General features: G+C 37.7%; 3 protein-coding genes across 4 annotated transcripts in view; 1 reads left to right on the forward strand and 2 right to left on the reverse strand.

The window, feature by feature from the left end:
• LOC127411796 (pecanex-like protein 2) overlaps positions 1-1,720 on the reverse strand; it is a 44,148-nt gene extending 42,428 nt beyond the window's left edge. The window contains exon 1 of the mRNA XM_051647576.1: positions 1,577-1,720. The gene's annotated coding sequence lies outside the window, so the exon portion shown is untranslated. The remainder of the gene's footprint in view (positions 1-1,576) is intronic.
• map3k21 (mitogen-activated protein kinase kinase kinase 21) lies at positions 1-20,257 on the forward strand. Of its 2 annotated transcripts, XM_051647580.1 has the most exons (11): positions 1-1,751; positions 7,981-8,161; positions 9,031-9,179; positions 9,424-9,599; positions 11,173-11,413; positions 11,885-12,007; positions 13,179-13,283; positions 13,926-14,076; positions 14,177-14,271; positions 14,503-15,213; positions 17,413-20,257. In XM_051647580.1, exons 1-11 carry the CDS (start codon positions 974-976, stop codon positions 17,802-17,804), a joined length of 3,102 nt encoding a protein of 1,033 aa, XP_051503540.1. In that variant the 5' UTR covers positions 1-973; the 3' UTR covers positions 17,805-20,257. The 2 variants fall into 2 exon arrangements, with proteins under 2 accessions (XP_051503540.1, XP_051503541.1); XM_051647581.1 differs by lacking the exon at positions 13,179-13,283.
• On the reverse strand, positions 17,845-25,622 carry il22ra2 (interleukin 22 receptor, alpha 2). The gene is made up of 6 exons (XM_051647642.1): positions 25,555-25,622; positions 25,165-25,297; positions 24,773-24,951; positions 24,358-24,527; positions 21,064-21,234; positions 17,845-20,698 (listed from the first exon to the last, which is right to left on the reverse strand). The coding sequence occupies exons 1-5, from the start codon at positions 25,616-25,618 to the stop codon at positions 21,085-21,087; spliced, it is 696 nt and encodes a 231-aa protein (XP_051503602.1). The 5' UTR covers positions 25,619-25,622; the 3' UTR covers positions 17,845-20,698; positions 21,064-21,084.
• Positions 25,623-26,378: the final 756 nt, after the last annotated feature.

A 26,378-nucleotide genomic window follows, 5' to 3' on the forward strand; every position in this document is an offset into this window, starting at 1 on the left:
AGTTGGAGGAGCGGAGGAGTGATGGCGGTGAAGCTGTGGGCTTCCTGAGCAAAGTTTTGCTGCTCTAAAGAAGTCTTGTGGAACCACGCGCGGGGGAAAAGACCATCAATTTTGGAATACTGGCGGTTGATTGAAGCGCGTGCGAGAGTGACTCCGGGAAGCGTTTCCTGGTGTGTGTGTGTGTGTGCGCGCGCTACGTGTCCTTGACGACGGGAGAATTTTGGGAGCCGCAGAAACTAGTTTTGTGAACTTCGGGGAGAGAGAGAGAGAGAGACAGAGACAGAGACAGACACAGACACAGACACAGAGAGAGAGAGAGACGGAGTCAGGCGAGCTAGCGCGTTAGCATGGCTCAGCCTGCTGTGTTCAACTCACGCGAACCGTGTGTTTTTGTACTTGTAGACAAGTACGTTAATAGCGTACTTTATTCATTTAAAGAGTTTTCGGTGGTGAAATAAACGTACGGATATTTAGCTTGATTCATTCGCCTGGGATGAGCAGGTACTTTTGCACCTGTTGCTCACGGCTTGAAAACTCTCTCATGACGGCCAGTGGGGAATGTTTTTTTTTCTTCCTGGAGTTTTTTTTTTTTTTTTTACAAGAATAAAACAGACTTAAGAGCGGACTTGAACTGATATTGTAGCTTTTACTCTAAAGATTATGTTTAAAACGGGGAGCGTTCGTTTAGAAAGTACTCTGGCTAATGTTGATGTCCGAGCTTCGGAGACACTTTGCACTCCCAGATTGGTTGGCTGGTTTACGTGGAAACAAAGCAGTGGGTCTCTTAACCTCTGTTAAGCAGGACTTAACCTGAGCAGCTCGCCATTAACGAGACGTTGATTTGATATAAAGTGACCCGGAATTTGTTAGGAACTTTGTGTGTGGATGTGTCAGAAGGGAATACAACAATTGGACTAGTTTTACTTCGATTTGACATCAGGGCACCTTATGGTGCTCCTGCAGGCACAGAGACATGGATGTTCCCCAGGCCGTTTTCTCAAACGGTGAGGGGCGCCTGAGCCTCGAAGACCATGTCTGGACGGAGTCGTCCAACTCGGGGGCTTGGGCTCATTCTGCTCCCGTGTGTCCCCGTTCGCTCTGGACTGCAGTTTTTGACTATGAGGCCAGCGGTGAGGACGAGCTCAGCCTGCGGCGCGGAGACGTGGTGGAGGTCCTGTCTAAGGACGCTGCTATCTCGGGAGACGAAGGGTGGTGGACTGGGAAAATTAACCGTCGCGTGGGCATCTTCCCATCAAATTATGTTACGTACCAACCAGCCATTTATAGACTTCCTGCCGGTGGCTCGGTTGGGAATCGGGTCAGTGACCCGTCCGCCCCTGTTCAGATACCTTTTTCTGAACTAGTTTTAGAAGAAATAATCGGCGTTGGTGGTTTTGGCAAAGTTTACCGGGGGACTTGGAAAGAGCAGGAGGTCGCGATGAAGGCCGCTCGGCAGGACCCCGACGAGGACATTAAAGCAACTGCAGACAGTGTTAAGCAAGAAGCCAAACTTTTCTCAATGCTGCAACACCCTAACATTATTAAACTGGAGGGGGTGTGTTTGGATGAGCCGAACCTGTGTTTAGTCATGGAATATGCCCGAGGAGGGACTCTGAACCGCGCCTTGACGGGCAGGAGGATCCCCCCTCATATCCTTGTGAACTGGGCCGTCCAGATCGCCAGAGGCATGCAATATCTCCACGAGGAGGCTGTAGTTCCCATTATTCATCGAGATCTGAAGTCCAGCAACAGTAAGAAAACGATCATACATTCCTGAGTCATTGATAGGCTCCTTATCTTTACGAAGAATTGCAGGTATTTACTTTAGTGCAGAAAACACTCGGGTTGAAACAGGTTGACACAAAGGTATTTCCTTTCGCAATTAGCACGTTAATCATTAATCTCCACCCTCGTTTACAAACCTTATCATCAGCACACAGCACATCAACCTTTCCCTTATAAGCCTGTGGTTGTACCAGAAAGGAGGGGAACAGAAAGTACGTGTTCTTTAGGCATTCCCAGACAAGAAAATACGGGGGAATATCATATGAAACTTTTAACCTTTATCATGATAACCTGAAGCTATCTATCTGTCTGTCTGTCTAGTAGACATCTATCTGTCTGTCTGTCTAGTAGACATCTATCTGTCTGTCTGTCTAGTTGACATCTATCTATTTGTCTGTCTGTCTAGTAGACATCTGTCTGTCTAGTAGACGTCTGTCTGTGTAGTTGATATCTATCTATTTGTCTGTCTGTCTAGTAGACGTCTGTCTGTCTGTCTGTCTAGTAGACGTCTGTCTGTGTAGTTGATATCTATCTATTTGTCTGTCTAGTAGACATCTGTCTGTCTGTCTAGTAGACATATATCAGACACTACTGTCTATAAAACAAATATTACTGGAATGTCCTACTTTTAATGCTACTAGGCAATGTTTTACTCAAAGTTTTTAGTGGATGTTTTCAAAAATGTCTCACCAGGGAATTTTATTTTTTAATTTTTTTATGAAATATTGAAATGAAAGGTCTTATATAATGTTAATTGTGTATATAACTGTATTATATACTATATAGTGTATATTACCTTTTAAAACTACCTTGATCTTGCCATGAAAATAGCCAGTTATGCTGATATGGCAATACAAATAAATAAGTAGGCATCTATCTATCTTTCCATCCATCTATCTATCCATCCATCCATCCATCTATCTAATCTGACATATTCAAAGGAAACCAATAGCTAGTGAAATCTAACACCAGAAGAAAGCTATAAAATTGATGGATGCTCTGAGATTGAATGCAGCCTTTGTAGTTCATGTTAAAAGACACATGATCTGTCCAGGTCCTTCTGGCAACTGCAGCATTACCCCATCTCAGAGTACCAAGGCTGTGAGGCAAACATTAAATATTTTATGGCAATTCTTTGCTTAGTTGGAGTCAGAATTAAGTATGATTTCTTACAACAAATGCCCATTGAGTAAAAATAGTCTGGGTATACAACCTGGCACGAGTGGATTTTTGCTAATCCCTAAATAAAAGGCTGCTGTATCATTCAGCCATCATAATGTGTGTTTACATGCCAAAATGCTGAACCACTAAATGGGAATTACCTTTATAAATCTCATCCCTAGAGTCATCAAGAGATTTAGGGATGCATGTTTTCATACCCAAATTGTCCCTGACTAAAGAGTATATGAAAACAGCACCTGCTCTTTAACAGTAGATTTAAGTTGTGTGCTTCAGCAGAGTTTCTTAGTCTAGTGTTGCATAGTTGATAAGTGAAAAAGCACAGCCTCTCCTCTAGCCTTTCAAAGGAACTGTGGGAATTATGGCTGTTAGGTTTCTGAATGAGTGTGACTCTTAGCAGGTTGTGAAATTAGAGGTTACAGTTTGAACAGCTGGCATCCTGCTTGAGAAACTGTCTGCTAACTAGGTTCAGAAAACACTGGCTTGAAAAAAAAAGTCTTCTAAAAGAAGCACCAAGACTGAATATAAAAGGTTTTTAATGGAAAATGTATGTTACACAGCATGATTTGCTGCATATATTTATACCACATTTCATGCATGTTCTAGTTTGATTGACAGGAGATGTCTGTATCTAAAAGGTGATTGGCTCTTTTAACTGTAAGGCGGGACTTCCTTTCTACATCCATTGACCGTTAGGCGCTAGAGCTTTTTGTTGAGCGTTCCAATTTCTCCCATTCGTTTAATAGAAGTAGCCCATTTCTGCTCTAATCTCTGACCAAGTCCTACTAAAATCTGTGTCAGTACTACCAAAATAGTAGAATGATACAACAAAGGTTATGGCAGTTATTAGGCCTAGACAGTTTGTAATTTTATGTATTATTTTTGGCCCCTCATATCCCACACAAGCTGTAGTTTTGTTTTCTTGATTTCTTGTGGTTTGTTTTCTTGTAGACTGTAATTTTCAGTCTTTTAACCATGAAATATATTAAAACAAAGCATATGCCCTTTCTTTAAGGCAAATGCTATACCTTCAGGGTTTGCTACATGACTGAGATTGTAGTATTGTGTTTCTTATTCATAGATGCAGTTGGGAAAGGCCCTTGCTCTTATCTGCCTCAAGAACACCACATTTGTTAATCTAATACCAACAAATGGCATTTCAAATGTTGCGTTCAAACTCAGTGTAAGTTTGTAAATGTAAAAAGAGTCATTTTGTAACATTGGCCGGTCTGAAAAATACTCACAGATACACAATACAATTGAAAATCTAAAAAAAAATATCTCTGAACTTAAATTATAGTAGGCTTTGAAAAGATGATCAGTTGATGACATTTAATCCATTTGGTTTCATTAAATATTATTTAACAAGTTGTTTCTAATATTGCTCTTTCTAAAATGTACTGTACATGATCATCATTATAACTGTGCCATTTCCAAAATTAGCAGAGTATTTCCAGAACTGAAAAAAGGCAGCATTCCACTATCAACAATAGATGCAATGTGGCACCCTGCCCCCGTGCAGCATGGCAGATCTACTGTTAACGCAACTCAGTTTGTTCACCTCTCCACAGGATTGTGACAAACAACACTGGAAGCTTGCTGACCTTAATTGAAAAAAATTACGTGTGTTTGCTCATGGCTGCACTCAGGACAGCACTCTTCATGAGCCAGACCTTTTCTGCTGTGTTCAGTTGCCCATTGAAGTTGTGATACATTGTTTTCAGGTTAAAGGTGGAGAGTACATTTTTAGAGAGGCACAAACAGTCAAATATTACTCTTTTTAAAAAAAGGTTTACCCTTGGGAAATAAAATAAAACCTTTTTTAAGCAATTTGCTTTGTATCCACTCTTGCCTAGCTGATCAATGATTATCTTTCAGATATAGCAAATAGTGAGTGAAATTATGTTTTTGTGGCCTACTCTTTTAATACCTCACTTAAAGGAATGTCGCTAACGAGGGGGCAAAAGCTTAACATAAGTTTGCACAATGGAATGGTCAAGCACTGGTTGCTAGGTGACTGCCAACCCGAGAATGCCCCGACTCCTAGGCTTGAAAGGCTTATTTTCATTATTTTTAATCTCCTCAATAGCCGCTATTTTCTCTCCAAGACAGGGAGCTTCCCCTGATTGGGGGTATAGAATATTGCAAAACTGTAGCCAGAAGTCCCTGTGAAACTTGGCCTCATGCCACACTTCAGAACTCACTTTAGTTTAGCAATTTTGGGCACATGAAATGAAACGTTAAGGAATCTCAAGCATGCATGCTCTCCAGAATGCACACACTCAGACTGACAGTCTAGAGGACAATGGCCTTGTTGGAGTGATAGGGATAGGGCCGTGGTGAACACTACAGGCAACGGTTATCAGAACCTAAAGGTGATTTTCTGCCCCATAAAATTGTTATCATTGAAAATTGAGCCAAGAAAGAATAATGGTGGTAAAACAGAGCAAGATTTTTTTGAAGTTCTATTAGTTTTCAATTATTATTTAAACAAATAATTTAGGGTCATAGCGTTGTTTGCAGAACTCTTCTCGACCAAGTCGGACCAGGTCAATTTTGCCTAAGACTGTGTTAGGCTTAATTTCTTCTCAAACTTTACTTATTGGTTCCATGAGTTGCAAAAATCATAAGTGTGAGTGTTACATTCTAACATTTATAATTAGGGCTGGGTATTGATACAGATTTCCCGATTCAAATCTGATTCTCAAGCTCTTGATTCAATTTCGATTCGATATTGATTCATATGGGTGTATTTCAGTTATAATGTCCCTTTTGCTTACATATGAAACAAATTCTCTCCCAGCTGATGCTGTTAATTATACAGGGGACCTTCTAACTAGGTACATTAAGAAAATATAAATTTTACTAATGATATTTTATTCATTTTATTATTATTATTATTATTATTTTGGTCACACTTGAGTTTTATTAGAATTAGAATTGATTAGAATTAAATATTTATTTATTTATTTTTATCAACAACCCATTGTAGAGAACAGAAAGAGTAATAAAAGAGACATTCAGTGTCAAATAGGTTACGTGGATCTTGTCTTTAGACACACACACATTACATGGAACAACTTTTACCCTCATCACACTGAAAGGATCTTGCTGCTGTATACTTCACTATACTTCACAATCACTGGTGAATGAAATCTAAACATTTACCAGCCAGTTGCCAAATATATACATTTTAGTCGCATAGCGCTTAATTTGTTTGCAAATGCGAGTGATTTCCTCTCATTGTAGTAGAGGGTTGCACATAGAATTAAATGAAGATTGCAATGCATCGGAAAATCGTTATTTTTGCCCACCCATATTTATTTTAATTTATTTATTTATCATTTTTTTATTTTCTCCCCTTTTTCTCCCAATTTGGAATGCCCAATTCCCAATGCGCTTTTAAGTCCTCGTGGTCGCGTAGTGATTCGCCTCAGTGTGGGTGGTGGAGGACGAACCTCAGTTGCCTCCGCGTCTGAGACCATCAATCCACGCATCTTATCACGTGGCTTGTTGAGCACGTTGCCACAGAGACATAGTGTGTGTGGAGGCTTCACGCCATCCACCGCGGCAACCACGCTCAACTCACCACGTGCCCCACCGAGAACAAACCACATTATAGCGACAGCGAGGAGGTTACCCCATGTGACTCTACCCTCCCTAGCAACCGGGCCAATTTGGTTGCTCAGGAGACCTGGCTGGAGTCACTCAGCATGCCCTGGGATTTGAACTAGCGAACTCCAGGGGTGGTAGACAGCGTCTTTTACCACTGAGCTACCCAGGCCCACGCACCCCTATTTATAATCAAAACAAACTTTGTTGCACACGGTTTACTGAAATGTGTCCAATATCAAAACTCTGAGCCATAATGTTGACTGGTTTTGTAGTAGGTTTTGGATGTTTGGAAAGGTTTTTTCTTTTTATTATTTCATACATTTTAAACTGTCAGTGCAAATGCCAACAGCATAGTTACTTAATAGAAAGCAACCTAATAGTGCATAAAAACCAATAGCTGAGATTCACATGAAAGCATCAAACAGGTCAAACCTGTTCGAAATGGAATCCCAATTTTGACGTCCTTAAATGAATGTTTTGTGAACAGAAAATATTTTTCATGAAAACTCACTAAGAAGCAAATCTTTTATCTCTTGTTTAAAATGAGACATGGCTCCCAGTTCTTTTTATTCTCAGTGTTCAGCATTCAAAAAGAAACAAATTCTTTTCAGCGGTGGTGTTCTACTACTGAACAGTTACAGTAATACAAATAAATGTTACAGTTATTCTAAATGTCTTGCACTGTAACAAGTAAATAAACTGGGAGTGTAGTCAAGGTCAGTACTGTCCAATGTAAGCTGGATGATTACTATAAATGAGGAAAGTATGGGAAAGTTAAAAAGTTTTTAAAGAAACATGTCCACAGATAAAAGGGCTCAGTTACTCCCTCAGGTTGTAATGGTAAGGGAGTCAAGGTCAAAATAAACAGGCATCTAGTTGTCCTCTGTCAACTGAGGGCCTCCTTTTTATTACATACTGAACTGAACTGGACAGAACTGGTGTGAAATAATACTACTCCTGACTTCAAGAGGTTCCTGGCTTCAAAGCAAGCTGGCCTACATTCTCATGTTATTTGTCATGTGGTACAAGACTGTATTGTAAATTAGAGCAACTTGTATGTCACTCTGAGTTCTTCATCTAGGCATGTGTCCTTGAAGATTCCATTTAATGATAAAAGAGTGGTAATATGTGCGCTCTCTTTGCGTTCCTGTAATGTTGTTCATTGATGAAAATGCTCAAAGGCTAAGGCTCTTGCGTACAGAACATTCCCATCATACCATAGAATGGCTGATCAGAACAGGCCGGTCTCCCCCCGTAATTTTCAATCAATTAACGTGTATGGTATATTCAGATTTTGCCTTATAATTTTAGGCTTCAATAAAATCACTGATATTTCATTTTGCACTAGTATGTAGAAGTGAATTAAAGGTTGAACATTTTTCTTGTCTCTGTTCTCTTTAGTTTTGTTACTTGAAAAAATCGAAAATGATGACATTGGTCGAAAAACACTGAAGATTACTGACTTTGGCCTGGCTCGAGAGTGGCACAAAACGACCAAAATGAGTGCGGCTGGAACTTATTCCTGGATGGCTCCAGAAGTCATCAAGTCCTCCCTGTTTTCCAAAGGGAGTGATGTTTGGAGGTAATCATTACCATTCAACAGCAGTGCATTGTGACCATGGAATGTCAAGCTTTTCTGAAAACATAGCCATAATTTTTTGGTTAACTATTCCTTGTAGCTCATTTGTCAATTTTTCTAATTGCTTTGCTCAGACATTGCTTACTACATGCCACCATACAGTTGGTTTCACTTGGTGTGAGGTGACAAAAGGGAACTCAAGTAATTATCACATAAAGAAATCAGTGGGCCATATGCACACTTGTTTTAGGAACGTCTAAGGAGCCAACCTGGTAAAAGGAATAGTTCATCCAAAAATGATAATTCTGTCAAAATTTACTCACCCCTCTTCCGCTCTAAACCATTCTAAATGTTTTAACTAATGTCTTGGCAATTACAATAGCAGTAGATAGTGCCTCACTTTGAAGATTAAAGAAAGGACACAAAAGTATCATAAAAGTAGTCAATGCAACGTGTATGTTATATCTCAAGTCTTCATTGTTATTAACAATTTTTATTGATTCCATACAACAAGCCAAACAGACATAACAGAAAATGTGGAATCACATTTTATGAAACTAAAACCCTTCTCCCCGAACATAGGATAGCTTTTGATGAGAACCGAAAATGTAAAAGTAATTTTTCTGTGAAAATGTTTATGAGGCACGAGAGAAGCTTGTTTTAAATTAACTTGCATTGTTTTAACATAAGTTATTACAATTTTCATTTTTGGATGAACTATTCCTTTAATACTGTAGCAGGAGTACACAATCACTGTTGAGTTCATAAAGCCCATTAGTGTGATATTGTGGTGTGATTAGTACAAACTCATGGTGCACCATTAGGAAAATTCAATCCATTTGTTCCCTAATCTGTTTTTTTCCTCTATACAGTTATGGAGTCCTCCTTTGGGAATTATTGACTGGAGAGGTCCCTTATCGTGGCATTGATGGTCTGGCAGTTGCCTATGGTGTGGCTGTCAACAAATTAACCCTTCCCATTCCATCTACCTGTCCTGAGCCCTTCGCCAAGCTCATGGAGGGTAGGTCTGCTATTAGTTGACAATTTGTTTTGTCCCAATGTTTATATATTATTCTGCATAACAACGCCACAACACTGCCATTACCATCGACTGAGATTTTCTGACATTTTAGCATCACCTTTTTTACAAAGATTTCTAATTAGATGGACCAAACACACTATGAATAAATTCAACAATTAATTAAAATGGGTCTAAGTGATTGTTTATTTACAGCTATATGAGTTCTAACATTTTGTTTTTATAGAATGCTGGGAGCAGGATCCCCATATCCGTCCATCCTTTGCCACCATCTTAGAGCAACTGACTGCCATAGAGGAGGCTGTATTGGCCACTATGCCGCAGGACTCCTTCCACTCAATGCAAGAGGACTGGAGAGTGGAGATCCAAGAGATGTTTGATGAGCTACGCACTAAAGAAAAGGTCGGTGGCTCCTCTCATTTTGCGATGACTGTGAGTTTCCATTGATAATATTCCAAGATTTAAATGACTATTTAGTGTCTTGAGTTTTTTTTTTTTTAAGGCCAGTTGAGAGTTTGTTAGTGTGCTGTGTAACTTTGTTTAATCAATGAAATCGTGACCAAGCCATTATTGTTAAGCAAAACAATGATAGGAGTTTAATAGCCTCGGTGTTAAGGCTCCTGGCTGGTAACAGAAAAGGTTAATCCAAGATAGCAACACATTAACTGGAGAACTGAAGAGATGAAATGTCACCCTTATGCCCTTGATCAAAACAAATTACTTCGGTTTTGCCTGGGGCCTATACCTGAATTTAGAGTATTGCAAGTTGCTTTGGGACAAAAAGTACCCACTACAGTTATTTACAAAACCAATGACAATGTAACCTTTTCTTTACATTTTCTATTACTGGTAGTCATTTTCTCAAGTTTTGTTTTTGTTATGAAAGCCTTGCATTGTTCATCCTGCAGTGCCCATACCTGTTCTTATCAGATATGATTTAGATTTGGCCTGAGTAACTATGTTTGGTTGAACTGATCCGCTTAACAAAACAAACTATTAGCAATAAATGAGGCTGTGGTATTTAACAACGTTAATATAAGCTGCTTCTGGTCTTAGCTGCTTGTTATGTTGAAAAGGATTTGTCATTGCTTGATCAAGAATGCCTTTTCCTGCAAGTGAGCTAAAACTACAAGTGGCAATCTTGACTTTGTGTGCCATTTAAAAATCAGTGAATTTCACCACTGTTTTAGGTACAGGACTGTTCTGACACAAAATTATCTTCCTTTTTTCGTGCTGTATCAAATGAACTTTTACTGACTAGTAAATAAACAATTTCTTTATTTGTTAATTTAAATTGTAATCCAAATCATCTGCCCAAGTGTGTTTCTTGGCCTCAAAGCTTCTTATGAAGTTATTCACAAGAGATTAGGCCAAATGGCTTTACTCCATGAGAGCAGAAACTGTTTTGAATAATGCTTAACAATTCTGTCTGGGTTTTTTGCATTATACATTTGGACTACTCTGTTGATGAGATGCAAAAATAGAGCATTTCCTAGTTCACAGAAAGCTAATAAAATGTCAAAATATTCATGGTTCGCTTCATTGTACACATTTTGATTGGTTAGTAGAGTAGAAAAGGCATCAGACTTTCTTGTCTGCTAATTTACTGTAGCAATTTACTGTGCTTGCCTCTACTGTGTGGATAACTCACTCACAGGTCTTGCATTATTGTCATGTTTGTGGGGCTCAAGGGTAAAACCAAGAACAAAAGCTGATCTGAAATCAGCCATTTAGAGGGAGGAATCTGAGATCTGTCCTCCAAGGCCAAAGGAAGTGAGACTGCCATTCTTACCATTGATGTCCTTTTGCTCATGGAGTCGATAGGGCAATAAATCACCAGCAAGAGAACAGTCCAGTTGGTTCCTTACAAAATGATTCTGTACATAAAAAAACTTTAGTCATATTTTCAAACATATTGTATAAATACATTCTTACTGAATGCACTTGATAGTAAATGTTCTTCACACACCAACAGGAGCTCCGTTCTCGGGAGGAGGAGCTGACGCGAGCAGCCCTTCAGCAGAAGTCTCATGAAGAGCTTTTGAAGAGGAGGGAACAGCAACTGGCCGAACGAGAAATTAACGTGCTTGAACGAGAGCTCAACATCCTCATCTTCCAACTCAACAAGGACAAGCCCAATGTTAAGAAACGGAAGGGCAAGTTCAAGCGCAGCCGTCTGAAGCTCAAAGATGGAAACCGCATCAGCTTACCCTCAGGTTAGAGCTAGACAAGTGAACTAATCAGTGCGCTAACAAGTGATGTGCAAAACTTTTCAAAATCGATTTGACGGTAGGTTGCCTGAATGACGAAATGTGACACAATGGCCAAAGATGTCCATGTGAATGTCCATGGTTGCAACCATGGGTGCTTTAAAAGGGATACATTTATGGAAGCAACTTTTTGCATCTGTTTACTCTGCAAAGGGTTTTACTGTGCAAACTTTTGAACAGCTAAAGCACAGCATGCTAAAAAAAAAAACATATATTCAAAAATACAGCAGTCAGCCTCACTAATTGACTTGTCAGTTGTTGGATGACTAGTCGACCATCCTGACCCCTCCCTAGAGCCAAAATCTATTGAGTTCATAGCTTAGAACGAATGTCTTATGGGGAAAAATTGATCTGATCAGTCAATTCAAAGTATTTTTAATTAGCAGTACTAATGTGTTACCTTTTTGTGTGCAACAGATTTTCAGCATAAGATCACAGTTCAGGCTTCGCCCACTATGGACAAGAGGAGAAGCCTTAACAGCACCAACTCCAGCCCCCCCAGCAGCCCTACACTTATCCCCCGGCTCCGTGCCATCCAGTGTAAGTGCTTCCTCTCTTACACGCCATACCGCATTTGTGTTTGGATTGAATCTTAGATTTTTCCAAAACTGTTTTCCAAAGAAACAGTTTACCCCAAAATGAAAATTTGCTAATAATTTACTCACCCTCAGGCCATCCAAGATGTATCTGAGCTTCTTTCTTCATCAAAACAGAATTTAAGAATTTCTTTCATTTGTAAGCAAAATGGACATTATAACTGAAATATACGCATATGAATTGATATCGAAATCGGAATCTAATTGAGAGCTTGTGAATCGGAATCGAATTGGGAAATCCATATCAATACCCAGCCGTACTCTCTAGCTTCAGTCAGTCACTGCATTTTTCCATATGAGAAATTCACAGAATTCCCTTTCTCATTTTGGAATATCAAGCAATTACAGAAGTATAAAAAATATGTAATTTATGGCAATAATATAAGTTTGTTAGCATCACTGTTAATCTACCAAATATCAGCATATATCAGCAGACGAATAATATATCTTCTCTGTTTAAAAGTTTGCCAGTTTCAATACTGTTAAAAGAAATCATGTACCAAGGAAGTGTGACTGCCTTTAATACATGGTTTTCACTGTGTTGTTACTGGCAAACAGAGAAGATATATTATGGGCCAATCTTGATATTTGGTTGATAAACACTGATTCTAACAAACTAATGAAAAGAATCCATTAATCTATTTACAGTTGAAGTCAGAAATTTACATACACCTTAGCCAAATACTACTACTTATACTTAGCCTAAAGGTTTGACATAATTTTCTGGAATTTTCCAAGCTACTTAAAGGCACAGTTAACTTGGTGTATGTAAACTTCTGACCCACTGGAATTGTGATATAGTCAGTTAAAAGTGAAACAATCTGTCTGTAAACAATTGTTGGAAAAATTACTTGTCATGCACAAAGTAGAGTTCTTAAATGACTTGCCAAAAGTATAGTTTGCTAATATGAAATCTGTGGAGTGGTTAAAAAACGAGTTTAATGACTTCAGCTTAAGTGTATGTAAACTTCTGACTTCAACTTTATCTATCTATCTCTGTCTGTCTATCTGTCTGTCAGCATTTTTCTAAGCTCAAAGTGGAAGTTCATGAATTCAGGTCTTAGTGACATCCATAGTGTTTGTCAAACATGTATAACATATTTGTTTCCCATTAGTGAGCCACCCAGGTGACCGTAGCCGAAGGGACAGTATGTTTGTGTATCACCAAGATGTGGATATCACAAGCGAATGTAAACCACCTAGTGGGTTTAAGAAAAAAGGCAAGGACCCTATAGTCCTGTGGGACAAAAATCACCCCATCCACTATGTGTTGGTGTGATTCCTAATCACTATGGCTTTGGCTTCACAGCATCTCTTTTTGTTTGTTGCCTAAGTCATAACTTATTGCTTAATGCTTATTAAGTTCTAATGATGGTGTGTCATTTTGCTTTGACTGATTTTTGGGATCAAGGACATTTTGGTAGACCTTGGACTGGTGCTGCCAAGCTTTGTCGAATCAACTAAATGTAATTGGTTGCATCAGTAGCTTGCCATTTCAAATAACGAGAACATCTTCTAAAGTGTAAAAAATTACTTTTAAAATGTTTAATATATAATGTAAAGCTCATTTTAGGTCAACCCAATGTTCTTACTAAAGTTATATTAACAGTTTTAGGAAATTATTGTCATTTTCTAACACTTTCACCTGTGATGATTCCATCTGTATATCGCTGGGTGGTGGAGGTTGCATTGATTGTCCTGTTTCTAAAAGGCTTTTGCTGCTCTGCTAGACTAATAGATTGAATCTCAGCCTGTGATGTAACTGATATTGGCCACTGTGACTTGTGTCATTTGGAGAACGTTTTCATTAGATTAGAATGAGCAATTCTGTTTCAAATTCTGTTTATCTTCTTTATCAATAGTGACCCTGGACGAGAGTAATAGGACATGGGGTCGAAGCACCAATTACAAACCTGAGGAGTTTGAAGATGTTAAAAAAGGGTTTAAGAAGAAGGGGCGCACATGGGGACCAAGCTCCGTTCAGACGAAGGAAAGGGGAAATTGTGCTGAAAGGTTTAAGCGTGTTTTTTTAATTGTTTATTATTATTTATTTTCTTGATGTCAAACAAGATTGTCTTTGTGGAGAAATATTGTTTTATGTAACTGTCTTCAGAGTTCGACCTCTCTCAGATGGAAGCAGTCCCTGGTCCACTAGTCTTCTGAAAGCCCAGAAATCTGTTCCATTAGCTGCCTTATTTGCAGAGCAGGGTATGTAAGAAAGACTTCTCTTCCATTTACTTTTTTTAATCATGTAACAAAGTTGTCTGAAACACCTATTTCTTAGATTTAAATGTTCAAAAGCCAAGTTACTTAAAGCCAATAAAATGCAACTCTCTGCTTTAGCTGAACTGAGTTAAGTTTTTTGCTTGAGCACAACATTTATTATTATGGGCTAAAGCATCTCAGCATCTTAATTAATTAAAACTATATTTGTTCCAGGAACCGGTAAAGATGAAATATGCTCTTCTGATAGATCCGACAACAAACCAAAGCAACTCAAGTTCCCCAACCAGGTGTATATTGATCTACCTATGTGGAAAGATGAGCAGGGGGAGAGCCAGGGGCTGGGTGGAGGAGGTGGAGGTGACAGCCAGGAGGACTCAACAACATCCACCAGTTCCACCAGCACCACACCGCTGCACACACCCACAAACAGCCTAAAGCGTGCCGCCACACGCCGCCGCATTGACTGTGTTCTCTACGGCTGCGCCTCCATCCTGGCGTCCGTCGCATTCGGCTTTGACCTGCGAGAGGTCTGTAAGGCCCCTGCCAGCGAGGAACCAGAACCACGTGAGGATAAAAAAAAACGAGAGGGCCTATTTCAGCGTGCTACTCGCTTCCGCCGCAGCACCAGCCCCCCTAGTGGCCGCTCACGCAAGGATGAGATCACCGCAGGGCCTGTAAACCTGCTCGCCATGTCATCGATTTCAGAGTGTAACTCCACCAAGTGCCTCCTGCAGTCAGATTTTGTGGTCTCTTCTGGGTATGGTCCAGTGAAAGATTCTCCGCCCAATTCCCAGACAGATCAGAACAGTGTGATAACCACTGTGAGAAGTGAAGTTATCCCCACAACCCCCTTAAAAGATCATAATTTTGGATCCAACTCCAGGCTTAGAAGAAAGAAGTCCAGTCCTGCTGTGTGTCAAACCAGTGAGTGTTATGTTTTTTTATTTTTATTTTTATTTAGGGGGTTGGATTAAAGTGTGGAGTGGTGGCATGATTTAATGTTTCTTTTGAAAACAAAAGCACCCAGACATTTTGAGGTTTTACTTAGGATTGGGCACATTGCAAAAAATTAAAATCTATTTTTTATTTTTTTTTTTTTATTTTAAGACTATTCTTGATTCGATTTATCAACTTTTAAATGTTCTCAACTAAAACATGATTCAAATAACATGTTCTTTGCAAAGCAACCTGTTTAGAGAAATCAAAGTTATTTTCATTATAGATGTGCAAGAAAAATGCACCCAAAAAAAAAAAATCTGCACCACACAGGAAATTGTTAACAGTGTCAATGTAAAATAAATTAAAATCTAATAAACCCAGATGTTCAGAAGTAGTAGTATAAAATAAGAAAACTGCTAAACAAAGTCTATCTATTAAGTTATCTAAAAATCAAGTTTATCTTGAAAGTACTCATTTTGTATCAAACAATTGAAACATGTCACAGAACAAAGAAATAATTAGCGATCTATCTGAATTATCATGGTTACAGAAGGACAGGTAGATGTTCGATTTTCCCACTTATAGCCTTTACATGTGATTTGAGATAAAGCGCTGGTAACTGTCATGTAACTAACACTTTATTATGGGTATTTAAAGAAAAGAAAGCAGCTCATCCATCAACATGCGCACAACACTGAGGCCAGTTAAGGTCTTAAGCCGGTGTATACGTGCATGATGGACAAAGTTGAGCTACTATCACATTGTACAGTCGCTCTGGAAATATTACAGGTGTCTTTTATATACACTGATCAGCCACAACATTAAAACCACCTGCCTAATATTGTGTAAGTCCCCCTCATGCTGCCAAAACAGCGCCAACCTGCATCTCAGAATAGCATTCTGAGAGACTATTCTTCTCACCACAACTGTACAGCACAGTCATCTGAGTTACCGTGGACTTTGTTAGTTTGAACCAGTTTGGCCATTCTCTGTTGACCTCTCTCATCAACAAGGCGTTTCCATTCGCAGAACTGATGCTCACTGGATGTTTTTTGTTTTTGGCACCATTCTGAGTAAATTCTAGAGAATGTTGTGCTTGAAAATCCCAGGAGATCAGCAGTTACAGAAATACTCAAACATCAACAATCATGCCATGGTCCAAATCACTGAGATCAAATTTTTCCGCATTCTGATGGTTGATGTGAACATTAACTGAAGCTCCTGACCCATTTCTACACTGCACTGCTGCCACACAATTGGCTGATTAGATAATCGCATGGATGATTGTTCGTGCCAGACGGGCTGGTTTGAGTATTTCTGTAACTGCTGATCTCCTGGGGTTTTCACGCACAACAGTCTCTAGAATTTACTCCGAATGGTGCCATAAACAAAAAACATCCAGTGTGTGGCAGTTCTGTGGACAGAAATGCCTTGTTGATGAGAGAGGTCAACAGAGAATGGCCAGACTGGTTCGAACCGACAAAGTCTATGGTAACTCAGATAACCGCTCTGTACAATTGTGGTGAGAAGAATAGTCTCTCAGAATGCTATTCTGAGATGCGGGTTGGTGTTGTTTTGGTGGCACAAGGAGGACCTACACAATATTAGGCAGGTGGTTTTAAGGTTGTGGCTGATCGGTGTATGTCTCCATGTTGTTAACTTAGGTTCATTTGAAGCGCACACACGTGCAGCTGATCAGATCGGGAGCAGCATCAAGCCAAGCACTCTGAACATTTTTTTTTCTTCCTTATTCAGCCTTTGGTGGATTGACAACAGATCTAAGTATAGCGTTTTCTGATATTTTTCTGCAAAACCCCGATTCCTCAATTTAAAAAATAAATAAATCGTGTCACAACGTAAATTCGAATTAATCGAAAAAAATCACCCAGCCCATGAAGTTAGTTGAATGCCCAGAGTGTGAAAAATGTATCTAGGCAAAGGAGAGAACTTTTTTGGAGCTAAAATATAAGACACCTCTGATTTAACAGTTTTAGGTCACTACATAATTCCCATTTGTGTTATTTCATTGTTTTGATGACTTTACTATTACTCTAAAATGTGGAAAAATAGTACTAATAAAGATTGATGAGGTGTGTCCAAATATTTGACTGGTGGTGTTTGTTGGTTAATACTGACTATGTATGCAGATTTTATTTATTAATATTGTAACACTCTTTCCTTTAGTTAATGGCAGCAGTAACTCCCAGAACAGCCCAGCTGATTCCTCTACCACTTCTTCATTCTTAAGAAAGAAGCCTGACAGAGAGCCTGCTCAAGAGGAGCAAGCTCACACTGAATCAGTTTCCAGACCTAGACCGCTTTCCCTTAGAGGCAAATCTCACACCTGGGGTCTTCTAAAGAGTCGCAACAAGAGCTATTCCCTCGGGCAATATTCTGGGGAGAAGAGTGCTCAAAACTTGGACATTGTCCTCCCCACAGAGGTCAAAATGGGCTGCTCTTTGTTGGACATGGACACAGAGAGTCAGAAACGAGACTGTACTGTTCCCCTCTGTCGAATACAGAGCGGTCCAAGCCGACCCTCTGTCTTCGAACTGGAGAAAGAGTTTTTATCCTGAATTAAGCTGCCTTTTTTTCCTGGAGGAAAATCTTACTTTTGTCTTTAATATGTCTGCGTTTGGTTTTGTTTTTTCAAAAAGTTTAACATCATGGCCTTTGATCTATATTTGAGCCATTGCTGCTGGAGTTATTCTATGGTACTTTTTATTTATATTCTGTTAACTTTTATATGTAATTTAATATGAAGTGACATATTTGAAGTGAATGATCAACATTCCAGTGAATTTTCTTTAGGATTGCTGGTGTGTCGTTTTTACGCAAGGACTTGGATCATACACTTTTTACCCTGATGAACAATATCTCAGATTATTTTAGAAACTACTGATATTGAAAGTATTCAGGCATTTTAGTCTCTGTCACATAATTTCACATGAAAGACATGAGCAGGGCCTACAGTGTTTATATAAATATTATATAGATGTTGGAAAAGAGTTACTATTAGTGATCTGATGAAATGGCATAGCTAATTAACAGATGTTTTGCTCCAAACAGCAAATAGATCAACTCAGAATTCACTTCCATATCATAATAGCTCATTTGTCGTACACAAATACATGACCTTGCATTTGGAAGGTTTGTCTGTAATGACCTGTTTGAAACTGATTGCTGAACCATTGAATCTGATTCCTGAACCATGCAGTTGTCCACTTTATTTGATGGAAATTGTCTTCTTAACGCTGTGTTGGATACCCACTTCATTGACTTGACACATTGAATTTCTGGATGAATTACATGCACCTTGTGACATTTTTACCATTAATTTAATGCAGATTTATGTATTTATGTCTGCCAGGAGTGTACATGCCTGTTTTGTATATCTACAGTATAGGTTGCATTCCTATAATTAATTTAGGCATGAATCCAGTGTTGTTGATCAACTCAGTTGGGGGAGGCACTGTCTTTGAATACTTTGTATACAGTATGGAAATCACATTGTTATTCTACTGCCATTTAATGAAAAGTGAATGAAAACAATATTGAAAAGAGTATTTAAGCTACGATTTCCATCATTCTGATGTGTTAAATATCACATTCCACTTTTGATACACCAATAATTTCATTCAGATGCCAGAATGCTATTAAAGTTTACACTGCAAAGGGTTCAGTAAAACTTCAAAATAGAATGTTTATCAGCGTAATTGACTGTTAAATCATGATTTGTTGTATCTTTGCATGTTAAACTCTTACCTGTACTGTATCTTAGTAATTTAAGGCTGCAGCCATAAATCCAAAATGGTCTTTTGACTGTCAATCTTTATATTTTAACTGTACTCTCAGTCATTATACTGTTGAGAAGACTGAATGTTTTTTTTTCATTGCCTGTTGTTAAATTTAGCACAGAATCTTGTTTTTCAGTTTTGTTTGTGACATTTAAAAGATCCTCCTAAAGAATTAAAGATGTGAAGAATGATTTAAAAAAAAAAATGCTTAACTGAACAAATTAAAAGTTATTTTGAGGTTATTTGGTGTCAAGTGGAAAAGTATTAGAACTCGTTTGTTGGAATGGATATTTGAGAAATGACTACCCATATACAGTATTGAAAATATCTTTTCTAGTAGGTACAAGTAATTATCTGCTGTAATTTACTATATACAATTCAGAGTAAATGTGCTTTTTCATAAAGTGTCAGGTTTTCACACTGTCCAGCATTTTCTCCTGTTCAGCAACAACCATCGTGTGGTGATGTGTTTTGAAGAACAAATTTTGTTAAAGTGTAGCACTGGAGTTTTTCATTTTGAATCATGTAAAGATGGTTGCTCATTACATTTATGCTGTTATCTTAAGGTATTGAAACTTTGTTTTATCCCAGGACTGGATTAATGTTTTGCTAGTTTAGATATACAACTGCACATTAGGACTCAGTGGACTCGAGAGAGATTGTGGTGCCTCTTTTTTATGTCTTGCAATGATCATTAATTTTTAGATGAACAATAATATGACGCTTGTTTTTGAAGGATTCATCTGGTGTTATTGTATAAGCACAATCATTTCTCCTGAAATGGGAAAACTACAGAGATCAACAATTATAAGCCGTTTCATTTGGACTGTGAAAGACAGAAAATCTTCTGTGGAGTTTGGAAATAAGAAGATTTTGTGTTCACCAAAGTTAAAGTTGCCCATACTGTTTTGGGGAACATGGTTTCTGTGTGGAGTGCAAGAAGGATTAGAAAAATTGTTACATGGTATACATGCACTGCAAATAGTTTTTGCTTTTTAGTGTCTGCGCTGTGTAAAGAGAGCTGTTTTTATTCAATGTTTTACCCATGTGACCAATTTAATGTTTAAAGCTGTTCTATTCAGAGATAGACTGGTGATGCTTCACCAAACTGGTGATTTGCTCCAGGAGGGCTCAAAGAAAAAAAGGGCTGAGCCCACAAGCATCGCATTTATATCAAATTCTACTATTTTACTGTACACAAGTGACCAATAAATCCTTTATACAACATTTAAGTTTTGGTCTTCTCACAATTTTCTTTCATGATTTGTTTCAGCTTTATTCTTCTGTCATGTGCTATATCATCTCTCTTTCATTTGTTGTACATTTGGTATGTTGGAGCATTGGGTAAAAAAAAAGTTTTCAGTTTTCTGCCTTGTAAAACATCACTGCATTTGTTCATGCATTTATTTTCAGTAGTCGTTAACCTTAAAAGGATAGTTCACCTAACTTTATTTTGCCTAACATCTTTCTTTTTCCTAGGACGAAAGTCATGAATTTGAACAAGAGGGTCAAATAATGACAGAATTTAAATTTTTGGGTGAATTATCCCTTACCTAACACTAAGGCAAGGCATCGGTTTTGTAGTAAATATGACCTTTTTGAGAATTTGCAGACATTTCAATTTGTAGTGTGTGTGTGTATGTGTTTAACAATGGTCCAGGAGCATCTTCTCCCTGCAGGCAGATAAAAAGAAGGTAAACAGATAAATGTTACAATCACTACTGTCGGTACCAGAAATAATCTGAATGTTCTAAAAATAAAGGTACGTCTTGAATATGGAGATGGAGAATACAAAAGAAGTCTCAACATTCTCAGAAAGTTCACAATCACTAATTTTAGTCTAAGGTGGTTGGAACTTGATATGAGTGTCTCAAGGGTGCAATCTCTGTCTCAGATGACAACTAGCATGTCTAAGCTCATTTTGTCTGGGAGGCAACTTGGAGAAGCACAAAGGCGGGAACTTGTCATCGACACCATGAGCTCATCTCAGGTGTTCCCCATACCAATGAAACAATACCAAGAGTTACGTAAGGCTCACCTGTGGGAGACTCCCTGGCCCTCAATGAGTGCTGATACAGGTGCTGGAACTCCGTAAACTCTTGCGGCCTGTGAGAGGAATTACGGACACAGCATGGAGGCAGTAGGTGGTTTTGGGACGCAGCCCCTGGATCACAAGCTCCTTTGAACAACTGTCAGTTTCAAGGACTTCCTGTTTGAAAAAAATGGTAATGGTGACTCCAAGGTGTAAATAGAGGAAACCTATATTGTATTTGAGGATTATAATACCCTAGCTCCGCCACTGGCTAGCGTAATTCTAAACTTTGCCAAAATTCACTTGCAGCAAACATTCAAATTTCCAGGAAAACAGAGAAAAATCATGCTGACTCATGCTTCACAACACACATTTTTGTCCAATCAAATGCTCTCTAGAATGAGAATGTCCCTGCCCCTGGTACCACCTACAACCAACCAGCAAGTAACAAATTATGGTTCGTAACTGTCAAAAAAAGGCAAAAGCCCTTCCATTTGTCTCTTCAAAACTCTGTACTCTTTCATAACATATATAATAAATATACACTATGAAACACTATGCTCCTAATAAAGTGCCCGACGTAGTCTTCTGCTGTTGTAGCCCGTCTGCCTCATAGTTCGACGTGTTGTTCATTCTGCTCACTACAATTGTACAGAGTGGTTATCTGAGTTACCGTAACCTTGCTGTCAGCTCAAACCACTCTGGCCATTCTCCGTTGACCTCTCTTATCAACAAGGCATTTCCGTCCACAGAACTGCAATTCACTGGATATTTATTTGTTTTTGGCACCATTCTGAATAAACTCTAGAGACTGTTGTGTGTGAAAATCCCAGGAGATCAGCAGTTACAGAAATACACAAACCAGCCTGCCTGGCACCAACAATCATGTCATGGTCGAAATCACTGAGATCAAATTTTTTTCCCCATTCTGATGGTTGATGTGAACATTAACTGAAGCTCCTGACCCATATATGCAGGATTTTATACATTGCACTGCTGCCACATGATTGGCTGATTAGATAAATGCATGAATAAGTAGGTGTACAGGTGTTCCTAAGTGCTTAGTGAGTGTATAATAAAAATAAATACTTTATATAATAATTAATAATAAATATATAAGACCATAACAGTGTTATTATAGTTAACGAAAACTAACAAAAATCATTTTTGTTCATTAAAATAAAATGAAATTATTGGAAAAAACGTAAATAAAATACTTTTCATAACTCCAAATAAAAATTATCTCGAATTCATTTTAGTTAAAGTTTTTGATATACTAGGGTGAACATGGGCAAAGTGGGACACTACTGGAAATTGATCTTTTCTTGACATTTGAATTATGATCCAAATGCCACATAACCTTACATTATACCTTTGAAGAAAGCTTAGGATGTCTTCTGCCTTAGTCAAAAATTTGAAGACCCTCTTTTAAACAAATCCCAGATTTTTTTTAAAGCAGTACTGGTAAAGTGGGATAGCGTGAAAAATAATTCTCTTGGAAATATCTACAAAGTTTTTGGAATTAATTTTTATATTTTCTTATACACTTTCACATTTTAACATTAAGGTATCTTTTAATTTTTTACAACCTTAAGATTTACCTCAAATTTCTCTCATTTTCTTTACCATTGCTTTTCCCACCAGTGGTCATGAAATGAGCTCTGCCACACATCCCAAAATAAAATCATCAATTTAAAACCTCAAAAAAGATTAAGGGAAAGTTGACCCACAAAAGAAAGTCTCATCATTTATTCACCCTCATGCCATCCCAGATGTGAATGACTTTCTTTTTTCTGCTGAATACATTAACATTTTTAAAAGAATATTTAAACTCTGTAGGTCTATACAATGCAAGTCAACAGGGTCCAAAACCTTGAAGCTCCAAAAAGCACATAAAGGCAGGATAAAAGTAATCCATGTGTGGTTTAATCCGTCTTCTGAAGTGAACTTTTTCACTGTACATCTTGCAATTGCAGTTTACATGAACGATCATGATTTCAAGCTCAGTAAAACTTACTAGTAGAACTCGCAGTGTGCTAGATGGTGCAGGGAAATAGAATCGAGCTTGAAATTATGATTGCCAAGGAGACTGCTGATGTCAATATTTACAGTAAAAAGGACTTAAATTTTGATCTGTTTCTCACCCACACTTATCATATCTCTTCTAAAGACATGAATTTACTGTAACCACTGGAGTCGTATGCATTACTTTTATGCCACCTTTATGTGCTTTTTGGAGCTTCAAAGTTTTGGCCCCTATTGACTTGCATTGTATAGACCTACAGAGTTTAAATATTCTTTTAAAAATGTTAATGTGTTCAGCAGAAAAAAGAAAGTCATTCACATCTGGGATGGCATGAGGGTGAGGAAATGAGAGAATTTTCATTTTTGGGTGAACTATTCCTTTAATTGTGTACTCCCTAAACGTTAGTTTAGTAAAGACTTATAATCATTTAAGGAAATACATATGGATACAGTGTGGATCAAGCTTAAAAGTCCTTTATCACTTTAGCCATATTCACCCTATATTATAAATAAAATGTGCAACATTTACAATCCACATGAAAATACCACTAGATAGAGGTAACACAAGACTGCCCTGGAAAATGTAATGTTAGACTTTTTAAATTACACCATTAAACACTCAGCCTTGGCAGCCATACAAATAAAAATAAATAAATAAATAAATAAATAAATAAAAAAATACTAAAACTAAAAAATAAATAAATAAATAAATAACTAAACTGAAACTACAAAACACTAATAACACTGGACCATAATATATGGAGCATGACCTAATTACATTGGTGTAACGATGCTGGCAATGACAGGCAGATGAAGAAGTGTAGAACCCAAGTGCAGTTTATGACTTGACTTTTGACTTGACTTTTGACTTCCAAACAACATGACATAAACACAATACCTGACACTGACACAATGGAAACATGAGACTTAAATACATGCACATGGGAAACATAAACCATTGAACAAACAGAACTCTAAACAAGATAACAAGACAATGAGCATAGAGCAATGACATGATAGAACCAATAACAAGACTATGAACCAATGGGAAACAGACACAATGAACATGAGGGAAACAGGATGATCACATGACTTGACATGGAAACAGGGAATCGCATGACATCACAGGGAAACAGGAAATAACATGACATGGAACTACTTTTAAAAATAAAAGACATTAACACATAACATGAGCAAAAACACATCTAGATGTGACAATTGGATTTTGGCAGCTTGGTCTTTTTTTTAATTTTTTTTTTTTTTTTTTTTTTTTACCTCTTCTACATCGTTGTGCGTTAGGTATATCCTGAATATCAGTTTCTGCAGTTTTGTCACTTGTATCCTTTTGCCCCTCTGTCCTCGCAGTGGAGTTCTTGGAGGTCTGATCTGGACCAAAATGATTTGTCCTGTCACTCTCGGCTTTATCCGTGGTGGGCTGAAACTGGCTGTGATTTAAAGGAAGTTATTAGTCTCCAAGTTCCACAGAAATCTACAGTAAAATCCATTGTTCTCTCCGTTATGGCTTTCACAAAGTCCGTTGTGTAATCTTTCCTCCTCTCTGACTGGCACCTCTGTAGCAAATTCAACCGTAACACAGAAATATGTGTATGGAGGATAATTTTTGATGTCTGCTTTTCTGAATTTTTAATTAAAACATTTTTAGAATTAAAATGATTAAGTAGTTACTCACTATCCCACTGAGGGTGAAATCTGGGGCTAATGACCCATGATGAGGGGCCTTTAGGGGAGAGGGAACAGACCCTGGCGTAGTACCATTCTCTGGGATCTGATGTCACCTGACTTAAGTCACACTGGAGCATTTTGATGCCTTGACAGTGTTCAGAGTTAGTCCAATCTTTGTCTCCATATCTGAAAAATAAGGAGAAGCCACCAGTGTGAACATATCTGCACAGTTTCATGGGTACCATGATATGACAGATTCTTCTAGAAACTAGAATCAGGTGCAGATATAGTGATATTACCAAGTTATTTTAATCTTGGTTACTAACTTAATTAAGACTGGGGTAACAGTATTGCAATTGTCCATAAAAATGACATGAACTCTGAATTTTTTAAACTTACATTTTATACTGCACAAAATATTTCAGGCTGTTGGCAGCCATATGTGGGTGTTTCCAGTGTAAGACATTTCTGAAGTCCAAAGAATGAAATTTCACTTCAAGGGGTGCTATATCATCCTGTTGAGAGTGGCTACCTTAAAGACAAATGAACTTTGCATGAAAAACTCTGCACATGGATGGTTCATTATGTAAATGCAGGCTGCAAATGATAATCTTTTTTAGATGATTTGCACATAGTTGATTGGATATTTTTCGGCTGCTTAAAATACATTAAAAAAATAAAAAATAAAATAAAAAAGAAAGAAAGAAAAAAGCTTGATTTGAACCTAAATAACTGTTCATAAAAAATTTCTCCATAATTGAAATACATGAGAAAAATTATTGAACTTACAATCTGCCCAACAGAGAACGGTGATCAAACAAAAAAGCACAAGAGGTCCACTTAGGCCAGACATGTTTGCAGATGAAAGGCATGGGTTGGTTCATCCCTCAGACATTTAAACCTTACTAACTTCTCTTTTTCTCATCACACGTCACATTTTTAACTCTTTTCGAATTTTCCATTTTGGGTTAATGAGGGGCAACCCTGCTTCTCTGCTGTACACATTTTAATATTATTACATTATTGTACTGTGATGCCTAAATACTTTAAAAATATATGGAGAATATAAATGAATATAGATTGTAATACATATGTAATATTAGATAATAGATCATGAGCAAAGATCTGAATCTGACATATGAACAATGATGGCCTAAACCCACAAAAATAGACCCATAAACTCAAAAGAAATTATTTTATTTTTAAACTTAATTTATTTTAAATTCTTCTTCTGTCCTCTGCTTGTGGACAGGGTTGGGAGAGTTACTTTTGAAATGTATTCCACTACAGATTACAGAATACATTCTGTAAAATGTCATTTGTAACATATTCCATTAGATTACTCAAGGTCAGTAACATATTCTAAATACTTTGGATTTCTTCTTCAGCACTGGTAGATTTTTTCACTTGTTTTGACTATAAAACTCTGCCAGTACAGTAAGACAAAATACACATGTTAAAAATACATTCTCTGAAAAACCTAAATATCTTATGCAGTGTTGTTTCTAAAACAAGATAAATCTAATTGATCTTGTTTTAAAGATTTTTAGATATTTTTACAGGGAAAAATATTATCAAAAAAAATTATTATCAAGAATATGATTTTTGCCTTG

This window comes from Myxocyprinus asiaticus, chromosome 21 (assembly GCF_019703515.2).
Source record: "Myxocyprinus asiaticus isolate MX2 ecotype Aquarium Trade chromosome 21, UBuf_Myxa_2, whole genome shotgun sequence".
Lineage (NCBI taxonomy): Eukaryota > Metazoa > Chordata > Actinopteri > Cypriniformes > Catostomidae > Myxocyprinus > Myxocyprinus asiaticus.

Excerpts from the sequence above, each read along its gene's own strand:
- map3k21 (XM_051647580.1), top strand. The coding sequence starts at position 974 with ATGGATGTTCCCCAGGCCGTTTTCTCAAACGGTGAGGGGCGCCTGAGC. Across the intron at positions 9,180-9,423 it reads CTTCGCCAAGCTCATGGAGG|AATGCTGGGAGCAGGATCCC; the intron begins GTAGGTCTGCTA and ends TTGTTTTTATAG. Across the intron at positions 14,272-14,502 it reads TGCCTTATTTGCAGAGCAGG|GAACCGGTAAAGATGAAATA; the intron begins GTATGTAAGAAA and ends TATTTGTTCCAG.
- il22ra2 (XM_051647642.1), bottom strand. The coding sequence starts at position 25,618 with ATGTCTGGCCTAAGTGGACCTCTTGTGCTTTTTTGTTTGATCACCGTT. Across the intron at positions 24,952-25,164 it reads TATTTTGTGCAGTATAAAAT|ATATGGAGACAAAGATTGGA; the intron begins GTAAGTTTAAAA and ends CTTATTTTTCAG. Across the intron at positions 24,528-24,772 it reads ATTTCACCCTCAGTGGGATA|CCAGTTTCAGCCCACCACGG; the intron begins GTGAGTAACTAC and ends TTTAAATCACAG.